The sequence below is a fragment of the Triturus cristatus genome, chromosome 5_1, assembly GCF_964204655.1.
Source record: "Triturus cristatus chromosome 5_1, aTriCri1.1, whole genome shotgun sequence".
In the NCBI taxonomy this organism is placed as follows: domain Eukaryota; kingdom Metazoa; phylum Chordata; class Amphibia; order Caudata; family Salamandridae; genus Triturus; species Triturus cristatus.
The window spans coordinates 314503338-314526749 of NC_140587.1; the positions used below are offsets into that span (position 1 = coordinate 314503338).

The window sequence follows — 23412 nt, forward strand, 5'->3', positions numbered from 1 at the left end:
AGTTCTGCTGTCTACCCAGCAGGAACCAGTGTCTGAAACGTCCTTAATCTATTGATCATTGAGCCCCCACTACAACAATATTGATAATCCTGAAGAGAAGTCCTCAGCCTGCTCTGCAGCTTGCTTTCATTAACACCCAAAGGCTATATATGTTAGCTGTAGGCATTGCAGAAGATTTATTTATACAGCTGATAAAAAACTTAAATACATGGCAAATGAGTTTTACCTCAAAGAAGGAAACAAGATAGGACTTTACATTCACACACACGAATAGGACAGTGGGTTTGAGTAGTAAATAAGTAGGTAAATCTTTATTCACTGGTTCTCTTCCTACCTTTCTAACCGAGACCAGTTTGTTCATAGTCAGGTCACAAAGGATCCCCATCACCTGTGGAGGTCCCCTGGGTTCCACACTGTCTCCTGTCAATATTCAACCTTTACATGGAGCGCTTGGTGCTCTACTCGCAAATAACAGCATCAAGATTCACCAATATGTCAGTGATACACAGCTCTACTTGAAAGTTTTCATGATTCAGACATCCAAGGCCTCATACACTTCTTGCACATCATCATGGATGCCCAGCGCCTACCTTTTGCTCAGTCCAACCAAGACAGAATTCCTGTTATTTGCCAAGAACAACAAACAAGATACAGAACAAACCTGCATCAATTACAGGAAACTTGACAGCTTCCCAACTTTCACGGACTGCCAAGTCACTTGGATTAACCCTGGACACCAACCTCATCCTCAAGAAACAATGCCCAAAAAAAAGAAAGTCTGCCTGGTAAAGAAAGTCAGTCATTTTCTTCCAGAAAGCAACTTCAGAACTGCTGTTCAAGACCACGTGCTCTTGCATCCGGATGGCAACGCCCTACGCCATAGCCTGCCAGATTCCAAACTGAAAATATGGGATAACTGGCACCACTTAGGGGCATCCTACACATTGACGCATGTCTCAGGAGTGCTGGTCATGACGACTTTGGAAATTATGTGGCCGGGCTTAGTGAAACCTTGCTGCTGGTGCGGACAGGTAGCAGAAGCCAATAGAGCTCCATCAGGATGATGGTTATGCCATCATATTTCTTCAGGAACTTGATAAACGTGATACAGTATGGAGAATGCCCTTAAGAGAGGCAAATGTGGAGTCTGGGGGGCCATGGAGTGGAGAGTTACCACCATTCAGATACGAGTATGACCGCTTCAATAGTAGCTCTGAAATTGCTTTCTGAAAGAAATGGTTTCACTTTTTTTTCTTTTCAAGTTGAAAAAGCTGGTAACAGGCGTTGTCTTTTTTTTTTGTTGCTAATATGTTCCTTGAGGGTGAGGTTGGGATAACTGAAAGCAGTGTGCAACTTAACTTCTAATGTTTGAACTTTAACTCCTAGGCTTCCAGGTTAACTTGTGAGTAGTAGCTCCTCCCCTCAGTTGAAACAGGCTTATATGAGTGCCCAATTTCTGGATCGAACTCTGGCTCATACTCAGAAGAAATAAGTTTGTTGCCCAAAAACAACTCATTTGCAGGCTGTACAGGAGTGACATTGGTGTCTTGACTGCATCACTTTCATGTTGCAGAACTGATGGAATTTAGACTCTTTGCAAGTGAGACGGTGGGACAGAATGCCAGGTGCGACGAAGGCAGACGCATGGGCATTGAGGCAGAAGACGCATACAGGATTTCCTACTTCCATGGGTGAGGGTTGAGGAGGGAGTGGGAAGAGTCCTGAAATGTAGTATTACGTGCCAACAGGCAGGAAGGGCATGCATCTGCTTTAACATCACTTTGCTGCCATGAGGGAGGTTGCAGAGGAACTATATTATAACCATAACACAAAAAGTAGGTGAACTTGTGAGATCACTACTCGTGTGTCGTTATTAGTGACATGTTCTCCTTAGAGGCACGTTTGAATGTCAGAGCAGGCCTATAATGAAATAATCCCCGCCGCCTTACAGCAAAATTTACGTCTCCCACTTATCAAGGAAAATGAATATGCTACTTACCAGTATGCATCTGTTCTTGGCATGTAGGGCTGCTGACATTCATATCTGTGCATAGATCGCCGCCTAGTGTTGGGTCCGGATGTTTGCACGTTGTTGTCCTGGAAGAGTCTTCGAAGTATCCTGGGATAGGTGACTCCTCCCCTGGACTACAGTGCGCATGGGCATCCTCTCCATCCTCAGATTGTTTTTCGCCATTGTGGCAGTGATGGAGTAGCTATAGAAAGTGATGACCATGCTTACAGTAATTCTGAGAGCTGCAGCTGCTACAGGCGCCGGGGAGGAGGGAGGGCGATATGAATGTCAGCAGCCCTACATGCCAAGAACAGATGCATACTGGTAAGTAGCATATTCAGTTCGAGGCATGTGGGCTGCTGAATTCATATCTGTGCATAGAATATATAGCAGTGCCCTCTTATTAGCGGCGGCTACCAGTGCCAGCTGCAGCGGTCTGAAAAAGAGTTTTGAGAACAGCCTGTCCTACAGCTGCCTGCTGTTTTGATTGCACATCTACACAATAGTGTTTGGTAAATGTATGTGTAGTGGACCAGGTGGCTGCTCTACATATGTCATGCAAAGGAATGTTTCCTAGGAAATCCATTGAGGCCCCTAACTTCCGTGTTGAGTGGGCTCGTGGGGGAATCGTTAAAGTACGTTTAGCCTTTTGATAGCAAATTTGGATACATTTAACGATCCATCTGGCTATTCCTGCCTTGGAGATAGCGTGACCTTTGTGGTGTGGGGCAAAGGCAACGAAAAGTTGTTGTGTTTTCCTAAAGGGTTTGGTCCTGTCGATATAATACATGAGGGCTCTTTTGACATCTAGTGTGTGGAGTGCCCTTTCTGCGACAGTTTGTGGGTTTTGGAAGAAAACGGGCAGTTCAATGGTTTGATTCATGTGGAACTGCGATACCACCTTTGGCATGAATTTGGGGTTGGTACGTAGTACGACCCGGTTGGCGTGGACCTGTATAAATGGCTCTTGAACGGTTAGTGCCTGGAGTTCACTAACTCTCCTCAAAGAAGTGATCTCTACTAGGAAAGCTACTTTCCAGGTAAGGAATTGAATCTCGCATGAGTGTAGAGGTTCAAAGGGTGGACCCATCAGGCGTGTGAGGACCAAATTGAGGTTCCACATCGGAGCCGGTGGGTGGCTTGGAGGAATGACTCGTTTGAGTCCTTCCAAGAATGCTTTGATGGCAGGCACTCTGAATAGAGAGAGGTGCTGCCTGGTCTGCAGATAGGCTGATATTGCGGTCAAATGGACACGTATAGAGGTGTACGCCAGATTGCATCGGTATAGGTGTAATAGGTAACAAATAATGTTTTGGATGGATGCGTCTAGCGGGTTAATGTCATTATTATTGCAATAAATGACAAACCTCTTCCATTTGGCTGCATAGCAAGCTCTGGTAGTGGGTCGCCTGGCCTCCTTAATGATGTCCATACAGTCAGGTGGCAGGTTGAGGTAGCCAAACTCTAGGACTTCAGGAGCCAGATTGCCAGGTTCAGCTGTTGCGGATCTGGGTGCTGAATCTCTCCATGGTTCTGCGTCAAATGCTCGGGTTTGATCCGTAGCCTTTGATGCGGCACCACGGAAAGTTCGAGAAAGGTGGTGTACCACGGCTGGCGTGCCCACGTTGGAGCAACCAGGACGAGCGTCAGTGAGTGTTGACGCAGTTTGCGTGCCACCAGCGGTATCAGTGGTGCTGGGGGAAAAGCGTACGCAAATCTGCCGGACCAGTTCATCCATATCGCATTGCCCTGCGATTGCGGATGTGGGAACCTGGCGGCAAAGCTTTGGCATTTTGCGTTTTTGCTTGTCGCGAATAGGTCTATCTCTGGATGACCCCACTGCTGGAAGTACGGTTGGAGTACTGATGGGTGTAACTCCCACTCGTGCATCTGGTGGCTGTGTCTGCTGAGCAGATCCGCCATCTGGTTGTCTTTGCCGGGGAGGTGTTCTGCCATGAGGAACATGTTCCTCTGAATGGCCCACTTCCACATGCTCTGAGCCAGATGAGACAACTATGGAGAGTGTGTTCCTCCCTGCTTCTGTATGTAGTACATGGCAGTCATGTTGTCCGTCCGGATCAACACTACTTTGTTGCACAAGTGTACTTTGAATGCTTTCATAGCGAGGAAGATTGCCATCAGCTCTAGGAGGTTGATGTGCATCTTCTTTTGTTGTTGTGTCCATAGTCCCTGCACTGTGTAATGGAGTACATGAGCTCCCCATCCCTGGAGAGACGCGTCCGCCGTCAGTATTATCTGTGGGACAGGCTCTTGGAACGGTCGGCCCTTGCAAAGGTTTTGTGGATTCCACCAATGCAGAGAGTTGTATGCCCGACCGCTCACCAACACTAGGTCTTTCAACTGTCCTTGAGCCTGATTCCACTGACGTGCTAAGCACTCCTGAAGCGGGCGCATATGTAGTCTCGCGTGTGGGACTATGAAGATGCAGGAGGCCATCATGCCTATCAACTGCATGAACACTCGCGCGGGCAGGGAGTGTTGTGGTTTGAACTTGGAAATCAGCATTTGCATGCTGTTGATTCTCACTAAATTTGGCTGAGCTGTGGCTGCCAGAGTGTCTATAGTTGCACCAAGGTACTGTTGTACGTGTGCGGGCTGGAGATGGGATTTTGGGTAATTCAGTGAGAACCCTAGACTGTGAAGGAGGTGAATGGTGCGGGACATGTGGCTGGCACATTGCTGGGCTGACTTCGCTTGAACGAGCCAGTCGTCCAGGTAAGGGTAGACGTGTATGTGCTGCCTCCGTAGATGTGCCGCCACAGTAGCTAGGCACTTTGTAAACACCCTTGGTGCCGTTGTCACGCCGAAGGGAAGGACTCTGAATTGGTAGTGCTGTCCTTGAACAGTGAACCTGAGGTATTTTTTGTGTGATGGGTGAATGGGTATATGGAAATACGCATCCTTGAGGTCCAGTGTGGCTAGAAAGTCTCCCTGCTTGAGCAGCGGGAGGACTTGCTGGAGAGTGAGCATGTGAAAATGCTCGGAAAGAATGTATCTGTTTAGGGGTCTCAGGTCTAATATAGGTCTGAGTGACCCGTCCTTCTTCGGTATTAAAAAGTACAGGGAGTACACCCCCGTACCTTGCTCGTGGACGGGTACGACCTCTATTGCGCCTTTTAGAAGCATACTTTGCACCTCCTGCTGTAAGAGCGTTAAGTGCTCTGAGGACATAGGACGGTTTTTTGGAGGTATTGTGGGTGGAGTGGAGGTTAGTTCTAGACAGTAACCGTATTTGACAATATCTTTGACCCACCTGTCCGTGGTGATGGAGTTCCACGTGGACAGGAACCTTTGTAGCCTTCCCCCGACAGGTGTTATGTGGTCGGGAGGAAGGGAGAGGGCGTCACTGTTTGTTCTTGGGGGAGGACCTGGTGTTGCCGTAGCCGCGTCCTCTGCCCTTTGTACTGGAGCCACGATATCCACCCCGGGTGTTTTTATCGTAGGTGGTTTGTGTATTGCTCTTGTTGTATGTTTGCTGTGACCCCTGTCCTCTATCTGCTCCTCTATTTCCGGGGCGACGAAAGGAGCCGCTCCGAAAGGACTGAGTTTGGAGAGCTCCCATGGACTTTGCAGTGTCCGTGTCCTTCTTTATTTTCTCTAGGGTGGTGTCAACCTCCGGGCCGAATAAATAGTCGGGGTTGACAGGCTGGTTGAGTATGTTGTTTTGCACCTCAGGTTTGAATCCGGAGATTCGTAACCAGGCATGTCGTCGCAGCATGACGCTAGTGTTTATGGCCCTGGCAGCTGTGTCTGCGGCATCCAGCGCGCACTTGATGGATGCGTTTGTGAGGAGCTGTCCCTCCCTGATGAGGATCTCTGCACCTTCTCTGAATTGGTCAGGGAGATGTTGGATTAGTTGCTCTAATGTGTCATAGTGCGCTCTATCGTAGCGAGCGAGGAGTGCTTGAGTATTGGCAATGCGCCATATGTTGGCTGCCTGGGCGGCAATCCGTTTGCCAGAGGTCTCTAACACCTTGGACTTTTTGTCCGGGGGAGGAGCGTCACCTGTTTGTGAGTGTGCCCTCTTGCGAGCATTCGCAACGACAATGGAATCTAGAGGTAATTGGCCTCTGATGTAAGTAGGGTCCCCAGGCGCTGATCTGTATTTTTTGTCGATCCTGGGGTTTATCACTCTTGCCCTGGTGGGTTCCTTGAAGATGTCCTTTGCTGGTTTGAGGACACCCTTCAACATGGGTAGAGTTTTTATATTTCTTTCTGAGGAGGCAAAAGTGTCCATAAGAAAGTCGTCCTCGACGGTGTCCGAGTGAAGTTGCACCCCATGATTGTCCGCAGCACGTTCAATTAGAGCGTTGAACGCTGCCGTGTCCTCTGTGGGAGATGTTTTTGCTCCATAGAGTTGCGGGTCTTGTGCATCCACAGGTGCACCTGGGTCCACAGGGTCATCCCAAGTTTGATCAGGGTCTTGTTGGCCGTCAGGGTCCATGTCTCCGGGGTAGGGGACCTGGTCACCCATGTAGTCCCCCAACGCATCCGTGTCGGAGTGTGTGGGAGAGAAGGATTGTGGATCCTGGTAGGGTGAGTGGAAAGGTTCGTAAAGAACTGGTTCTGAAGCCACAGGCAGCTTTCTTTTTAGTGGAATCCTGAAGGAGTCCAAAGCCGGCTCCGAAGTTATTTTCCGTTTGTGGAAAATCATCCTGCCGGTGTCGGCGTCGATTATATGCGATGGAGACGACTCCGCAGAGTGTTCGGCAGGCGTGATTGTGGTATGGGTCACCCGTGTCCTGATTTGGAACATTTTCGGGGCCGTGGATGGTGGCAGGCCAAAAGTAATGTTGGCTGGCGTCGAAGAGGCTGCTGGAGCTTTAATTGGCTCGGAGCCTGATGTGTCCTGGAGGACCATTTTCTTTTTGGTGCTTTGCGCAGCAATGGGTCGCGTCTGGAGCGCCCTCGAGTCTTTCGCACCGACCGGTTCAGTTGAGACGGTCGTGGATTTTTTCGGCACCGGTGGGTCATCGAGTCGAGGGGCGGGAGTGGCCGTCGACTTTTTCGATGATTGTGGCTTAGATGTCGCCGTGGAAGCGGCGGGAGACGCAGCAGGCTGTTTGACCTTTGGGGTCGGAGTCGATTGCGTCGGTGCCGGGAGCCGAGCAGGTTTGGTGGTACCGAAGGCCTTCTTCCTTATGTCGACTCCGACGTCGGCCGATTCGAGTTCGGCACCGAAGTCTCGTTTGGTGCGCTCGGTGCCGATGTGTTTTGCTGGCGTCGAAGGTGTGTAGGGCCTCGATCCGACCAGCGCCACTTTCGGTTTCGGTTTCAAGTGAACCAATACTGCTTACGGTTTCGGTTTTAAAGAAGGGAAACCAGCCATTTTTGGCATTAATGGCTGCCGCTGAATGTCCGAGGCCGGGCCCGAGGGCGGGGCCGAAGAACTGCGGGATAAGTCTTGGGTAAGGCCCGAAGGCGATCCCTCGACCGGAGCCATAGACTGTTGCACTGGGCTTTCTTCAGTCTGAACGGGTAGGCCTTGCTCGTCACCGGAGCTACTCTCTTCGGCCCCTAAGGCCTCATCGTAGTCTCCTACCTCGGTGTCGTCTTCATCTCTGCGAAAGAGTGTTTCGTCGACATCCCCCGATCCGGAGTCATGTTCGGAAACGGGACTGGAGGGTAGGTTCTCCACTTCTTCGACATCTTCGGTCTCGGCGTTGAAGATGTCGGCCGGGGCCGGTGCCGCTTGCTGCGCCTCGAGTCTCGCCGCTCGTCGATTCCGTAGAGTCTTCTTGGATCGAAATCTGGCACAGGCCATGCATGTAGATTCGTCGTGATCCGGTGAAAGGCATTTGTTGCACACCGGATGGACGTCGACGTGGGGGTATTTCGCATTGCATACCGGACACCTCTTGAATGGTGTCCTCGATTCCATCGCTGATGTCGAATCGACGGTCGGGTAAGATGCGAAAGTTTGTTCTAGAAGTTAGTAACTAACAAAGATACTATCGATACCGATCGATAACAGTACCGACGCGAGCTAAAGGCCTTTTGGCCTGAAAACAGGGTTTCCTAACTTGAGTCAAGATAACAAATCCGAACCCAATGGCGGAAAAAAACAATCTGAGGATGGAGAGGATGCCCATGCGCACTGTAGTCCAGGGGAGGAGTCACCTATCCCAGGATACTTCGAAGACTCTTCCAGGACAACAACGTGCAAACATCCGGACCCAACACTAGGCGGCGATCTATGCACAGATATGAATTCAGCAGCCCACATGCCTCGAACATATAATAACATTTCATCCATACAACAGGAATGTGATTCACACTAATAAACTGAAAGAAAATCAAAGACAACATGTGTCAGTATTACCCCAAAAAAACAGATGCCTTGATTTGGGAATTAAGTCCTGGTTAGTAACAACCACCAATTGGAAAACTCCAATATGGCTGTTGCATACAGACCTCTAATCCATTCCAAATTCTACACATTTTCAATCATGGCTTTGGCTCAGCCTTCACAGCATCACTTAGCAAGAGTCTCACAGAGATATAAATTCATGTTTGCATTGTGCATCATCTGCCCTAATAAGAGGCAAAGTCAATAAGTCTGAGCTTGGGAAGCTGGTACAAATAGTTAAATTGTTTTATTTTTAAAGCAAACACATGCCAATAAAATGAAAACTTATTAATGAAACATGCTGCTTACTAAAGGGTGTTGCTATATGCTTGCAATAAACATTTAATAAACAATCCCTGTTTTACTACTATGAAATATATGTGAATGTTATTTCTGAAGGAGACAAGTATAAATTATCACTTAACCAAGCACTCAAATTAGAAGAAGCTACAATGGTGCAATGCCACTTAAACACTATTTAACAGCAACTTTAAAAAGGAGATGTTTAACAAATCACGGGATAACTGAGCACCCTAAGTGCAGGCAAAATAAACAGTTATTTAAGTACAAATTTAATCATCTTTGTTGGAGAGGAGAGGGGAACTATTTTAAGTGGATGTGAAATATGCACAGGCTTTGAATAGTCATTCAACATGAATGGCGCCAATTGGCAAAGTATGCTGATCCACTTTCCCTCTTGCTGTATGCGGTTGTGGGAAGAAGCAAAATGTGAATCACAATTTAACAGACCAATGGGTGAAGTACGCTGCAAAGAGGCCCATCTCTGTATACATTTAGGAACTATTTTGGAGAAATAATTTTATGAGATAAAGATCTGGAGCGGTCTCAAAGATCGCACAACACCTAGAAAAAGAGTGGTGTTGTGCCTGAATTGTGTGCTTTTTTTCAAACATGCTGTGCTTGTTTATTTTTAGCTGCTTCTTTCTCAGACCCGATTCATGTGCTGTTGGATGCTGGCTCAGGCAGGCTGACTGGACTCAGGCTACAGACATTGATGGCAGTGCTCAGAAGCATTAGGCAATGCCACTCCCGGCAGGGCTTCGGAGTCTATACTCTGGCCAGAGAAATACCCATCAAAGCTGTGCAGCAGTTCTGAAGCAAGCTGAAGATGATGTATGTCAGGCATGAGTAAGTTATCCAGTCTCATATTCTTTACTGAGTTCTGGGTTGTGTAACCCTGCACTTAAAATTGGAAATACAAAACTGGAAGTACCATAAGTTAAAAAATAAACCCGGAGTGTGTAAGCTACACACGTCTGAAAGGGAGAAACATCAGAATACTTGGACTAACACTGACTGACATTGGACGAGTGACAGCTATGCTCATGCTTGCAGATGCTGTCTCACACACACCATCATGCTCTAGTAAGTGCACCACCATTCGCTCACAGTCTTGCTTCACCTCTTGGTGACAAGAGTGACTACCACAGTCACTCCTGACTTGGAACAGGACGAGCCTGGCTGAGGCTCCACAACCCACCAGATCAGGTTTTCTGTTCATTGTAGTAAGTGTTTGTCAGTTAAAGTACGATCGGCTTGTATAATTCTGGTGGTGGTTGGAGAGTAAAATTGATTGAAGGTCAACCCTGTGATTTACCGCACACGGGAGCAGATGCTTTTCTATCTATTGATTCTGAAAGCTGTCCTCCATTTTATTAATGGAAGATCAAGTCTGCAAGTACCAGAATGCAAAAATTAATACCAGGACGGGACAAATTATTCATCATGATATAGACCTTGGCTCGGACTCTGAATATACATGGTTTACTCCGCTTGCCATCGGCTTCAAACCATTACTTGATTGAATATTTAATGGATTTACAGAGAACTGAAGTCAGGCAACAATGCTGCTCAAATATTATCATGGATCTCAACGGGACATTTGAATGAACATGGATGCTTGTAGTTAACAAAAACAACCACTGAGAAAGCTAATAGTTCTGTCATTAAGGTTTTTATCTGATGCAAAGGCATGCATGAATAAACATGGATAAATATTTGTTGGCTAAGCCAGTTCGTGGAAATTGTTTGGCTTTGTCAATAGTCCAGAATAAGCAGCCACAGCATGAAAAAAATCTGCTCAAAGTAAATTGTGCATCAAAACCAATACAAATTTAGAAAGCATAACTGCAAATAAAAGCATCTCAATTTTACAGTTAGTTTAAGTTGTGTCCCCCAAGGCAGTTAAACATTTTTTTTGTTCCTTTAGTTTCTACCAAACAACCGTAGCAAATGCAGAACAACAGTTGACATCACAGTCGAGGAGCTACTAGGCACTCAAAGGGTAACTGTGCAGAGATGTGGTGGGCTTTCTTTTTGGATATCGGTAAAGTCTGACCACTCAATGGCCATCCAAGACTTTGGACAGTAATCTTAGAGTTGGGCTGCCTCAATCTGCAAACAGGCAGCTTAATATTATGACCTCTCAAAGTCAAGCTCCCACTTAAGTCTTGACAAACACATTTAAATAAAGCCAGCTGAAGTGAAAAACATTAAAAGGATTGCTTTCTATATAAAAGACATTTATGAGATAAACAGAATGTAAAAGGAATTGTGGTCATAGTTTATACTGAATATGTGAAATAGTCCCTTAAGCATTGCAATGAAAGCAGTCCATTGGAAGAAGAATGATACACTAGTCGGCAAACAGAATGTAATGAGTAATCCTCCTCTGAAGCTCACTGTATATATATTTTTCTTTGAAAAGTAGTGACCAAAGCTCTGCAAGTCAGTCCGCACTGTCACGCCAGACCTAAAAAGGCATAAGGATTCATACTGTTCTACTAAACACTATTGCAAACTTACTAGAACATTGTTTAAAAATGTCTAAAATTGTGTGTTGCAACTTTTCACTTGATACTTACTCAGAAATTCTTTCAATGCAGAGGCCTGAGCTTGAACCAACCTTTTCTCCCTCTGAATTATTTGCTCTCCATTAAAACATGGAAGAGAAGTGATGATATCAGTTACCATGGTCTCTAAAGGAACAAATTGATTTGTGTTAACACATACACTCTTACACAGGCCCAGACAGACATTTTACATATCTCTAAAGGCAGCTAAATAATTCTTGGATTACTTATCAGTGAAGTTCATGACACCGTTTCTCAATTTCCTGTCCCAAAAATATGTTATATATTGTGTCCACCTCCCAAGACAGATACCTCGTAGCCAAAGTCCATCTTGGCTAGGCCCGTCTTCTATCCTGAATAAAAGCATAAAGGGAGACCACACTCTCCAAACCGGCAATCCAATCCAAAATGTGATTGGAACAAAAGAGCCTTCTTCATAAATACTGCAACAAAACGTTTGAATAGCTAAAATGAAGATTACCAGTACATAATCATACCATTATCTCCTCACCCCCTTCCTCGTCATGGTCATTACATTATAAGAAAACATGAAAGTGCCATGCTTTAGTCTCAATCTCTAAAACAAATTAGAAATTACAATTTAATACCGAGGGTATGCTAAACATCAAGAAACTGCATTCTAAATTGGAGAGAGCAGAACCTCTACTAAAAATAGGATGGAGAAGGGATCTAGCTGCAAACTGGACAATCACAACCAAGACGACTATGGATTGTATTGCTATATCCACACATTTTGGTGCCATGTGACCATTCTCCTCCTCAGACTGTGCTCTTTGTTGGATAGCTAACCATTTTCCCTTTCATCCAGGCAGGTTTTTTGGGAGGGTGGGATGTGTATCACTGAAAACAAAAACAACATTTTAAAGAGACATAATTAAGTGTGGAAATTAGTTATGAACTAAGGGTCTGATTTAGAAGACGGCGGAGTGAACACTTCCTCACAAACATGACGGATATCCTGCCGCCGTATTATGATCACATTTTATGCTATGTGGATCGTATTATGGTATACAGGCTGTCACATTTCTGATGGAGTATTCCCTCCGTCGACTTCTACATCAGGCACTAAATGTTTTTTTTTTTTTTAAACTGAAATTAATTAGTTATTGTTTAATGAATCAACTATAACCTGTGCCCCTGCCCTACACTGGTTTTGACCTCACATACTACATCCCTCATGACATGTTAAATAACAGCACTGATGGCACCTTTTATAACATCTGCGATAACATCATAGTCTTTTACAGCAAAGAGTTCCTGTGTGTACATGTGTGAGTGTATAGAATAGAAATAACATCAGACCTGGAGGCAAGCGAGGTTGTGCATGTTGAAAGTTAAATATGCACCGCTTACATACCAGTAAAGTTTGGGGCCAAGAAGTATTCCGTTTTAAACAAGGTAAAGGTTGAATGCACCCGATGTGGGCTGCAAAGGCATGTTCCAAAGTAGGTTGTGGCTTAAAGCCAGAGACGATTGCAAAAAATCTGTGAAAAAAGCCAAAGCTTCTATTTACAATACATTTTCCACCTGTGGATATTTGGACGCATGCCCATTTAAGTTTAATATAGTGATATAGACAAATTTTATGCAACAAGCGTATTTATAAGATTTGGATGTATATCTACAGAAATACGCTAAACATTTTGAATCATAGCAGATTGTTGCAGAATGTAAGGGTGGCACACTTAAAGGTAGTTTAGCTCACTAGGGCTGTAAGCATGGCTCTACGGTGGCAAGCCATTGTGCTCACCTCGGGAATGTGTATAGTGTACTTTAGCAAACTACAAAGAGTAGTCCATAGGGCCTGGCAGAAGCAGTCTTATCCATGGTAAATACATACCGGTCGACTTTTTGATTTTAAATTGTGGATCATGTGAAGTCTTTCGACGGGTGATCTGGTTAAGGTGAATTGCCTATGTACTCTTTTTTTGGAAGGTGTTCAATGTTTAAAACTGGGGAGACAAAAGGGGGTGGTGATGGACGGAGCATCAGAACCAATCAAACACTCACACCCAGTCAACAGATCTGGGTTTGATCCATCACCGTTCTTTAGCCCACTCTGTCATGCAAATCAGTCTGACCCTGTGCCTCATGGGAACAGTCCAGCCTGAACTGCCAAGCCATGCCTTCCCTGGACCGGAAACAAGCTTCCTAGGACCGGTTTCTGGCATTTCAGCCGTCTTCAGCCAGGCTTGCTTGAATCCAGTGGCAAAGTGAGCACCCATAATAGTGTAAAAGGCATATTGTTTGTTAGATGGGTTTATACCAGTAAAAAAGAAGGAAACTTCCACCAAATGTGGGTGACTTTACAGATACCTTAAGTGTTCAGCATGTGGTTTTTCCCCTGCTCCATGAGTTACTGGTATCTCCAGGTATAGGTAACTCTGGAGGTGGAGAAATACTGGTCTATTTCTCTCAATGAAGTTTATATCGTGAAGCAGTGTTGATATGGTGCATTGTTCAGGTCTAGAAAATCCAGAGGATACAGCTAGCATTGTGGTAGTAAATGGCAGACTGTGTAATTACTACTACACAGTCTGCCATTGTGTAGTGCAAATGGGCTACATTTATTTTCAGTCTCATTAATATAGATATTTCAATATATTTACCTAGCTATATATATATATATATATGTATATCTCTACCTATATATCTATATATACTATTTGTCCTGGTGTTAAGCAATGGCCCAAATGAAAACGACAAACCATTTCCAACTCCACTCTCTAACCGACCCTTTATTTATTGTCCGATATGTACAGAGGCAGCAGCTTTGCGAAATTGTCCACTTTTCCTGCTTCTTCCTACATCCTCGAGAAGAGGCCTCTACACAATATGCCTAAGCAATTATTCCGATTGTCGCTTTGCATACATTTGCGCAAATCTACATCCATGTTTTTGTACTTCAAACAAGGGCAAGTTACAGAAAAATGACGAAGTGAAAATCTCAGCTAGTGGACTCTAGTATTTATCCATCACTAAAGGTATAATAAATGGATATAGAAAAACATAAACTTGTGAAGTAAATTCCTGAACATAATTTGAATTATTAGTGTTCAACTTCCTGTTTAAAGATTTAAAATGTGAATAACATGATGATCTGCCTTAATAATAGATGTGATAGCTATCTTACCTGAAGCTGTCAGCTCAGATTTCTCCTTGAGCTTCCCATTTACTATTGAAAGCGCAGCTGCACCATTGATCTGGCTAGCTGAATGAACCAAGACAGCTTTACAACCACCTCCATCGTCTCTCTGAACCAAAAAATAATAACTACACGTCTCTCCTTTCAAATCCACGTCGGGAACTAAAAAAAAAAAGCATAATCATGATTTTTGGGAAAAATAGGATCAAACGATGCATACAAGATAAGTCATTTCTGTACTCAACACTTCAAACTGTATAGGCCTATTTTTTGCTATGTAGAGGCATCTGTAGTCAAATCATACGACAAGCGCAACTTTATTTGTTTACATATATGTGGAAGTTGTGTTGGTTTTTTAAAAAAAAAAACAAGCAATTGGTGAATGCTTGAATTAACCTCAGCCACTGATAAGAACTCAGGTCGCAGTCCAATTCACTGCTTTTTGCCCACAACGGCAATCTAGAAAGAGGCCAGCTATCTGTAAATCAGACATAAGTAGGCGAGTCAATTGTTTTTGGCCACTTACCTACAGTACTCTAGTACCACTACAAAAAGGACTTGAATACTTTTGGGGATCCATCCCCACTTACTGTGTGTTACTGCTTCAACATATTTAACCTTAGGGCTACAGGGATGATGCCTGCACATAGCCATGGATCAGAGAGAATGATACACAGAAGAAAGAATGGACAGACCAAGAGTGTCCAAAGTACTCTGTTAATAACCTGTACTTTCATTCAACACAAGCTTTCTTTTCCCATGCATCACATCTGCTACAGAAGGAGGTAACTGCAAAACTGTGATTATGTGTTCTTTAGCACTGTTCGATCATACTAACATTCAAGTAGGAGCCAACATTCAAAGCATTGTAAAGGGCATGGTCTAAACCACTGTTCCACATATCAAATTGAGAACTTTTATGAAACCTTACTGAAGCTATTTAGTGCTAGGTGGACAGTATGAATACCTGTAGGAACTTCACAAACTGAATAATACCATAGAATGCACAAGGTAATCCAGTGGGAAAGGGTAAATTCATATTTCCGTGTTTGGATCACGGCCAACGTAAGCACCAATCTTTCAGAGGATGGTACGTAGGAGCGGATCATTTTCCTCTTACCACACTAACAGACGGTCCATATTGCTCGAGAAGAGAAACTTGAGAGACAAATCTATTGGTTTAAATGGTAATCTCAAAGAATTACTTTGAGGCATTTCCTTGAGACAAAAAAGATTCCTCTTTTGGCTGGGTCAACAGTGGGCAAATCAGACATAATAACCAGTGTAATGGCACATTCAGCAAAGGATTCAAAAGCTTATAAAGTAAACATTCAACACAATGACAAGATAGTTCAACATTATGTCAGATGCTATTATAAAGAAGAGATATTTAGTCTGATAACAATTCCTTGTGGAGTAGCTCTTGATACCCTGGTCCCTTTTCAGAAAGACCACATTGATCAATCATTTCTGAACTAAGCAACTGCTCAAGGATAGAATAGAGCTTTACTGCTAATTAAGGGGCCTTGAAGCCTGGCCCATTTTCCCTGAATGCCTTTATGGATGCTATTATGCGGTGTACGGAGAGAACAGAATGAGTTTTGTGTAGAAATTAGCAGGAGAATGGGCTTATTTACTAGCAATTTCTGGACCCCGAAGGGGTTGGGCCCTGAACTCGCTCTTCAAACACCATTCCACTCAATCTCCAGTCCATAGTTCAAGAGGAATAAAAACTATGCAAACCTGTATCACGACTTATGACTATAGTTCCATTATTTTCAAGCCTCAAAATAAAAAAAATAAAAAATAAAAGATAACAGGAAATGAGAAACGAGAACAAAAAACCACTAAAAAATAAACGGTTGGTTAATATTACCATTAATCACTTTTGGTTTCCTGATCATGTATTCCTTCCATTTTTTTGAGCTCAGCTGATTGGCTGATGTAAAGTAGATGTTGCTAACATTACAATGCAAAACAAACAAAGCTCCGACCTATAAGAAATAAAAGTAGGATAATCACTACGCATCTATCACATTTTACAGAATAAGTGGTTGAATATATATATAGCACTTGATCACTTACACCTCAAAATGCTGTAATAGGTTTTACTAATACAGAATTATAATCTTACCAACCTCGTAAGGGTGAGAGTCTGCATGGATCTCCAGGGATGCACACTCAGTTCCTCCTTCAAGCTGCAGAGCATTTTTGTAAGGTTGTGTGACTTCACTGAGCTAACTTACTAGCTTTGCATTATAGTGTGATGGATCCCTGCCAGGGGGATACCTTCAAGTGAGATAGGCTGCTTCGGCCCAAGTACTTAGGCAAGTACGTTGAACATATATTTCAAGCATATGCCACCTTGGCATAGGAACATGAACAAAAAGAAGGGCTCCTTAAGACATGCCCTACAAGTTGCAAAAAATGAAAAACACTGCCAATGGTTTAATATTTAAATAGTAAAGAAACCAATGCCAAAAACAAGTGTTTAGTTTTATAGAAAACTGAATAGTTTTGAGTAAATCAAAGCGGAGGTAAATCTTGAAAAGGAGCATGAGGAATGCAGAATTCTGATTAGATTATATTTTCTACAACACTCAATTTAAAAAAAATCTTTGACTCTGGAAACAATGATAAAATTGACTATGCAAAAATTTGTAGCTGAACAAATACAACCAGAGGTATGAAGATTCTATCTTGTCTACAGGTTGGTTCTTCACCAGAACTTAGCAGTTAAATGGGATGCCAGTCTATTACATGACAAGAAACAGTTTGTTCATTCTACAAATGTGGAGTAAATATTTAAACTATATATTGCTTATATGCAGTTCGGATGTGGACTGTTAGTTTACGGCAGTGAGAGACCTAAATGTACATTAAACAATTATGCATTTAAATCACATATTTACAATCCGATGCACAGTGACCCAGGTGGTAATGCAGATATTCACTGTTCTCATACACCAGGCAGACGCAAGTCACAGAAAATTAATCTGTGTTCCTGGCCATAATTAATCAAGTCAGATAAATGTGAATATTCAGGCTAACATCTGCATTTGCTTGAGGGGATGGGGTGAGCGGGCGGGGGGTGGGTGGGGGGAGGGGGAGAAAAACCTAATAGATTCACTAGAGCTATGTAGCTTCAATGAGGTCCCACAAACGTTCTTCAGCGCATTTACAAAGTCCATGCCATAAACAATGCTTTGAATGTTCGATCCAGAGCAGACACCTACTTTGGTAGAGTAATTTAGCATAGTTTTCTAGAGGAATCATGCAAGATGATGTGAATGTCTTTCCTGATGCAATGCCACCAGACACTATGTAGGATGGGTTAAGATTCTTCCTTGGAGCACGTAATATCATCCAAACGCTCATATTCACCACATGTGCACAATGTGGCATTTGCCAGAATTCACTTGCAGTGGAAGGCAGAATATGGGCCACAGCGATACCTTAAGTAGGGAGGGTAGTCCTACATTCCTAGACATACAACGTCATCAAGAATCCACTGACAAACTGGGATGTCACTCAAGGTCATCCCTTTGCCAATCAATTTCTCTATCATGGTGCCCCTGAAGGATGAAAGAAGAAAATGGGAGGGCATCCAGGCAATGCTGTAAGTTAACCTCATGGAGTCAGCACTGGGGGTGGAGTTAACAAGTATAGTACAAGCATTGGCATAGCCAATAGGTCTCGCCTTTGGGACCTTATAAGTGTTTAGCCATGCAACAGTTGCATAACTAAATACTTATAAGGTCCCAAAAGCGAGACCTATTGGATATGCAAAGTGGCCGTGCGCCCGCGAAAGTGAAAGTAATCGCGGTAAAGCGCGGCGCTCGCGCGCCCGCGCACATGCACTGTAGCTCTAGGCTGGCCTGGTAGCACTTTTTGGAGCCCTCTCAATAAGTCTCGCCAGACCAGCGCATGCGCTGGGTCAGGCGAGACCTAAAAAACAGGGTGGAAGCAGGTTCTACAAAATGAGTTCCTTGCATAAACCTCACACAAGCATAGATCATGGTTCTGTCCTAGTTGTCCAATATCTAAGATAGGCACTGCTGAGGCGCCAATTAGTAGTCAAGAACATGGTTTATTATGGGGTAGTATTTACCTCAACAACATGAGAAAAACAGTCCTGATGAGATTTGAATTGTCTTTGAAACCTGAACATATGATACCCAAGATCTGGGGTACATGACGAAGGGCACAAGGAGATAGATACCCATAGACTCACCCAATGAGTGGTTTCCAGCAAAGTTATAGCCAAAGACCATTCCTAGGGCTCTAGGAGAATGCTTGCTTTGATTGCAACAAAGTGGAAAACACCTGTGTTGGACCCAACATCCTTGGCATGGTTTTCCGCTACTTTTGTGCCTCCATCCTCCTGTTTGTCTGACCTCGTGTTTGCTGGCTGTAGGACTCTGCACACTTTACCACTGCTAAAGTGCATGCTCTGTCCTTTAAACATGGCAACATTAGCTTACACCCAATTGGCACATTGAATTTATCAGTAAGATCCTAGTAAAGTGGTACTATTAGTACCAAGGGCCTGTAAATTAAATGCTACTAGTGGGCCTGCAGCGCTCATTGTGCGCCCACTTAAGTAGCCCTTTTAAACATGTCACAGGCCTGCCATTGCACCCTGTGCGTGTGCAGTTTTAAATGCCATTTCGACCTGGCATGATAAACCTATTGCCAGGCCCAAACTTCCCTTTTTAGGTCTCGCTGAGCCAGCGCATGCGCTGCTCTGCGAGAAATTAAGTGAGTGACTTTTGAAAGTGCTACCAGAGGCTTTTCCTGGCCTCAAGCTTGCGTGCACGTGCGCGTGCACGCGCGCATCTGCCATGTGGGTTTCTGTCAAGGCTCATTAAGCCTTGCGTGCCTCTCTCCGCGCTTCAATTCCCTCCCCCTCCCCCACAACAGATCGCACCACTCTGCTGGCCTCCACTCCTCCCCACCCCCGCTCACACCATCCCATCCCATGTCCTACTTTAATTACCACCAACATTCCTCCCTCGACCCTCGCGTTGCAGGTTGTTGTTATTCTATTTGTTTCGTGCCTCATGCTCCTCGCATGCTCTGCGGTCAACGTGGAAGTTTCTCACAAGATCAGTGCTGCATTGGTGACACAGGGTATTTTTCAATTTCTTTTTTTGGTTCTTTTCTTTCCTTCTCTGAGTTCTGCGTCTGCTCTCTGTCCCACAGCCCTTTTCTTCCACTCAGCGCACAGCCTGTGTGCAGCTTCCCAAACAGTCGGACATGAGATTGCTTACTGGGAAGCAGCTGCGCCACAGCAGTGACAGGCCGGTTTGCGAGCTTCGTGGCACACAGTCCCCTGATCGATCTCGGCCACGTTTGCATCCCTAATGTGTGCTACGAACTTTGCACAGACGGGACATCTGTCCCCAATATAATGACTGTACATACGGAAATAAAGTGGGTCTTTCAGCAGCACTTTTGTTTTTAGCTGAACCTCGTTAATTGCTTGCAAACGAACTAGGATATGCTAAAAACACAAGCACTTGCAGCTTGTGTTTTCAGCTGATCCTAGAGCCTCCCCTCCAGCCCCTCTCTCCTGGTTTACTTTCTTTTCAGCAACCAAGTCAAGCATAGTTCCCATTTCGCTCCTGCCATTGCTGCTCCGTCGCTTGTGTTGGTTTCCCCCCCACCCCGCCTCCTCCCAGCTGTTTCTGCTTGCTTTTTTCACACCCGCTGCCACACCATCCCATCCTCTGTCCGGTTTTAATTATCACCAACATTTCTACCTTGAGCCTCGCGTTGCTTGTTGTATACACGTATTTACTATTTATGTATGATGTTTTACTATACGAGGATAAAAAAAGAGCTAAAGCGGTCTCTAGGCCAAATCTTAAAACAAGCATTGGCATAGCCAATAGGTCTCACCTTTGGGACCTTATAAGCGTTTAGCCATGCAACAGTTGATGTTGTTGCAGGAAGGACATTGTGCTGCATAACTAAATACTTATAAGGCCCCAAAGGCGAGACCTATTGGCTATGCCAATGCTTGTTAATACATATATGTCATACCTAAGGTAGGCCCTAAACAACCCAGAAGGCAGGGTGCAGCGCATTTAAAAAGTTGGACATGCACTTTTAAATCTTACATGTCCTGGTAGTGAAAAAACTCCTATATTTGTTTTCAATACTTGAGGCCTACCTCTCCCATAGAAGAGCATTGGGTTAACTTATTACATTTAATTAATGATAGCTTTCAATTGGGAGCAGGTTGGAATGTAGAGTTTGGTGGCTAAAGAATTGTAAGTTAAAACCCTCTTTAATGGTAAAGTCGGTTTTTATGTCACTAATCCGTCTAAGAAAAAGGACTGGACCAGTATCTTGAACGCAGGACCTCCAGAGTGACTCCATCCACTAATTGGCTATCCTCCTGAACAGAGCCTCAGGAAAGAAAAGGATCCAACCACCTTGAACCCAGCACCTGGACTCTATCTGCTATGAGTCCTACCCCCCAGGTGGTACCATTCAAGTCCTGGTTCCTTGGAAGTGGGCCTGAAGGTGCTCTGCCAGTCAAGCTGTAGTCTTTTTAAGCAGAACAAACGCAGCCACGCCTTTGTATCTCAAGCCCCTTATGGTCAGCATACTCGATGACGACGCAGGACTCTGCATCTTAGCCCCACAGCTCCTCGGGTCTGCCGATGTGCGACGCATCAACATGGGATCTCGTAATATTCCGCAAACCAGTATTCAAGGAACTTTGTTGAGCGGGGCTAACTCCGTCCCTGTATCCTGTCAACGCTCCATCGCAGTTAACCTGAACTTTGACTTTGTCCCAGTCTGGTGCAACCAAATAACAGTTGGCATCTCTTTTAGTCAGTCATATAGAAGCAGAAAGAAGCCAGGGGCAGACACAGGAATACTGGCAGAAGAGAGACTAAAGAAGATTAAATAAACAGGATAAGCAAGAGTAACAGTGTAGAGCCCTTGGAGTGAAAAATATAAACTGAGTTGTGGGTGCATAACGTTGCAGATCCGGCAGATATACATGTACACATGTTCTCAACCAATGTAACTCTGCTGTACAGCAGGTGTTCTGCTGCCTTGCCGAGTAGCCAGGATATTATATGAGCATGTAGGACTGTGATATGACCAGTTGATATCTGGTAGTCTAGTGAGAGAATCAAGGCAGCTGCAGGGAGTGAATAAGATGTGTTACCCCTTAGGGTCATCAACTAAACAAAAGTAAAAGATGATGGACAATAGGTCCAAAGGTTGAAAGTCTGATGATGGCAAAGGTTCCTGACAGTCCATCATGTGAAGCTAATGATCGTACAACCAAAACTGAACTTATGCAAAGTTGAAACATGGACGGCAGGTTCTCAAGATATGCAGAACCATAGTCAAAATGCAGAATGTTGTCAATGTACAAACCTTCCCACAAAGAGAAGACAGCTGGTCCAATAACAGTTTGGATTTTTCTTTGTGGCTGTTTCTCGTCAAGGTGCTGTGAAACTTGTTAAAGAAAACTTTGTATTCACATTGTATACTAACTAGCATTTCACATAATACAGTATTACACTGTTAAGGATTGTATATTCTATTACTGCAATGTCTGCCCTTTACAGTTTTGAATACTACTTTAAATCTTACTACCTTTAATCAAGATCACACATTTGACAGAAAATATTTTTTACTCCAGACTTTTGAGGTAAGACATGGTGGCCTTTTTTCTCTCTGCTGGAGTTATTTGTGTTAAAGAAACAGCTGTTCACATTACAAGTTGGACAGTGGTAGGTTTTCAAGTGAAAATATACGTCCTTGGACATCCACACCTTCCTGGGCCTCTGTTTAGAGATTTAAGCCACAAAACAATCAGTGAGGAAGAGGTTGAGAGGAAACCGTGGTATGTACAACATCAGAACTTATCTTTTCTACAATACATTTTGATGGACAGGTACTGCACCCCCATTTTGCTTTAACCGCATTGCATTTATGTGGGTACAATATGCTGTGAAATTAAAGGATACAGTTCAAATTCCTGATCTGAAATGATGTAGTGAGGTAGATCTTGAACCACCACCATCTGAACAAACTGTAAAACAGGACTGTAATAATGGAATGCCTGTAAAGACATACAATAATTCAATTAGAATTGTCTAAACAAATTTCATTTATTCATACTTATCATGTTGATGGTGTTCACAATACCATAAAACGAAACGTATAACTCTAAACATTCATTGCAAACCAGAAATGACGACATTTATGACAAGACAACATTAAACGGTTGCGGTACCTATAAACTAGTCTATAAAAATTCTAAAGCTTCTGAATTTCTATATTCAGTGTCCATTAAAGATGGAATCAAAGTAATAAAACTTGTTTAGGTCTCACTTATGTATTTATCTCTCACTTTATTGTAATAGTAGTGCCCATTTAGTTGCATATTGGTCCTCTCCAACATACAAACTGACAGAGTAAGTCATAATACTTGCACTCAAATTCCTGTTAAATGCTCAGCCCAGCGCAAAAACAGGTTTGCAGGTATATAGCAGCAGTACACGCGATGATAACTACACACCAATAATTGGGGTGTGAGTGAGTGAGTGTGTGTGTATGCACTTTTCTTCAGCCTAGGTCACAAGCCATGGTTGTTCAATGTACTTTAAGGTCTGCCTGTCTCAAAGTTGTGCAGTCATGGAGCTTTATCAACGACGACCTTAATGCCATCTCCAGCCACTGCCCAACACAGTCCTCCACATGAATATTTAGCCTAGAAACCAGCCCCAAATTCAAAAATCCAACCTAAGTCTCATGAGTGAGACCACTTTATGTTACAGGGGATACTTTAAAATACATACAAATCAATAACAAATCTAAATAGGTAGATAGATGTTCATTACTTAAATTCAATTTGAAATAAAAAGTATGAATATATTTAACAAGTCTTTGGAATTTTCTCTTAACGTTTGACCTCAAACATACATGAATTTGCAACAGAAGCCCTAGAACATAG

The 23412-nt window shown here is 43.9% G+C and overlaps 1 protein-coding gene across 2 annotated transcripts in view; it reads right to left on the minus strand.

Annotated features, from left to right (window-relative positions):
- The window catches only part of MTBP (MDM2 binding protein), a 236302-nt gene that overhangs the window by 102045 nt on the left and 110845 nt on the right, over positions 1-23412 (minus strand). The window contains exons 9-13 of one of the 2 annotated variants that reach the window (XM_085605039.1): positions 22424-22518; positions 21828-21900; positions 16297-16414; positions 14409-14582; positions 11267-11380 (exon numbers count right to left, since the gene is read on the minus strand). In XM_085605039.1, coding sequence (XP_085461165.1) covers positions 11267-11380; positions 14409-14582; positions 16297-16414; positions 21828-21900; positions 22424-22518 — 574 coding nt within the window. The remainder of the gene's footprint in view (positions 1-11266; positions 11381-14408; positions 14583-16296; positions 16415-21827; positions 21901-22423; positions 22519-23412) is intronic. The other variant, XM_085605040.1, reaches the window with a different exon arrangement.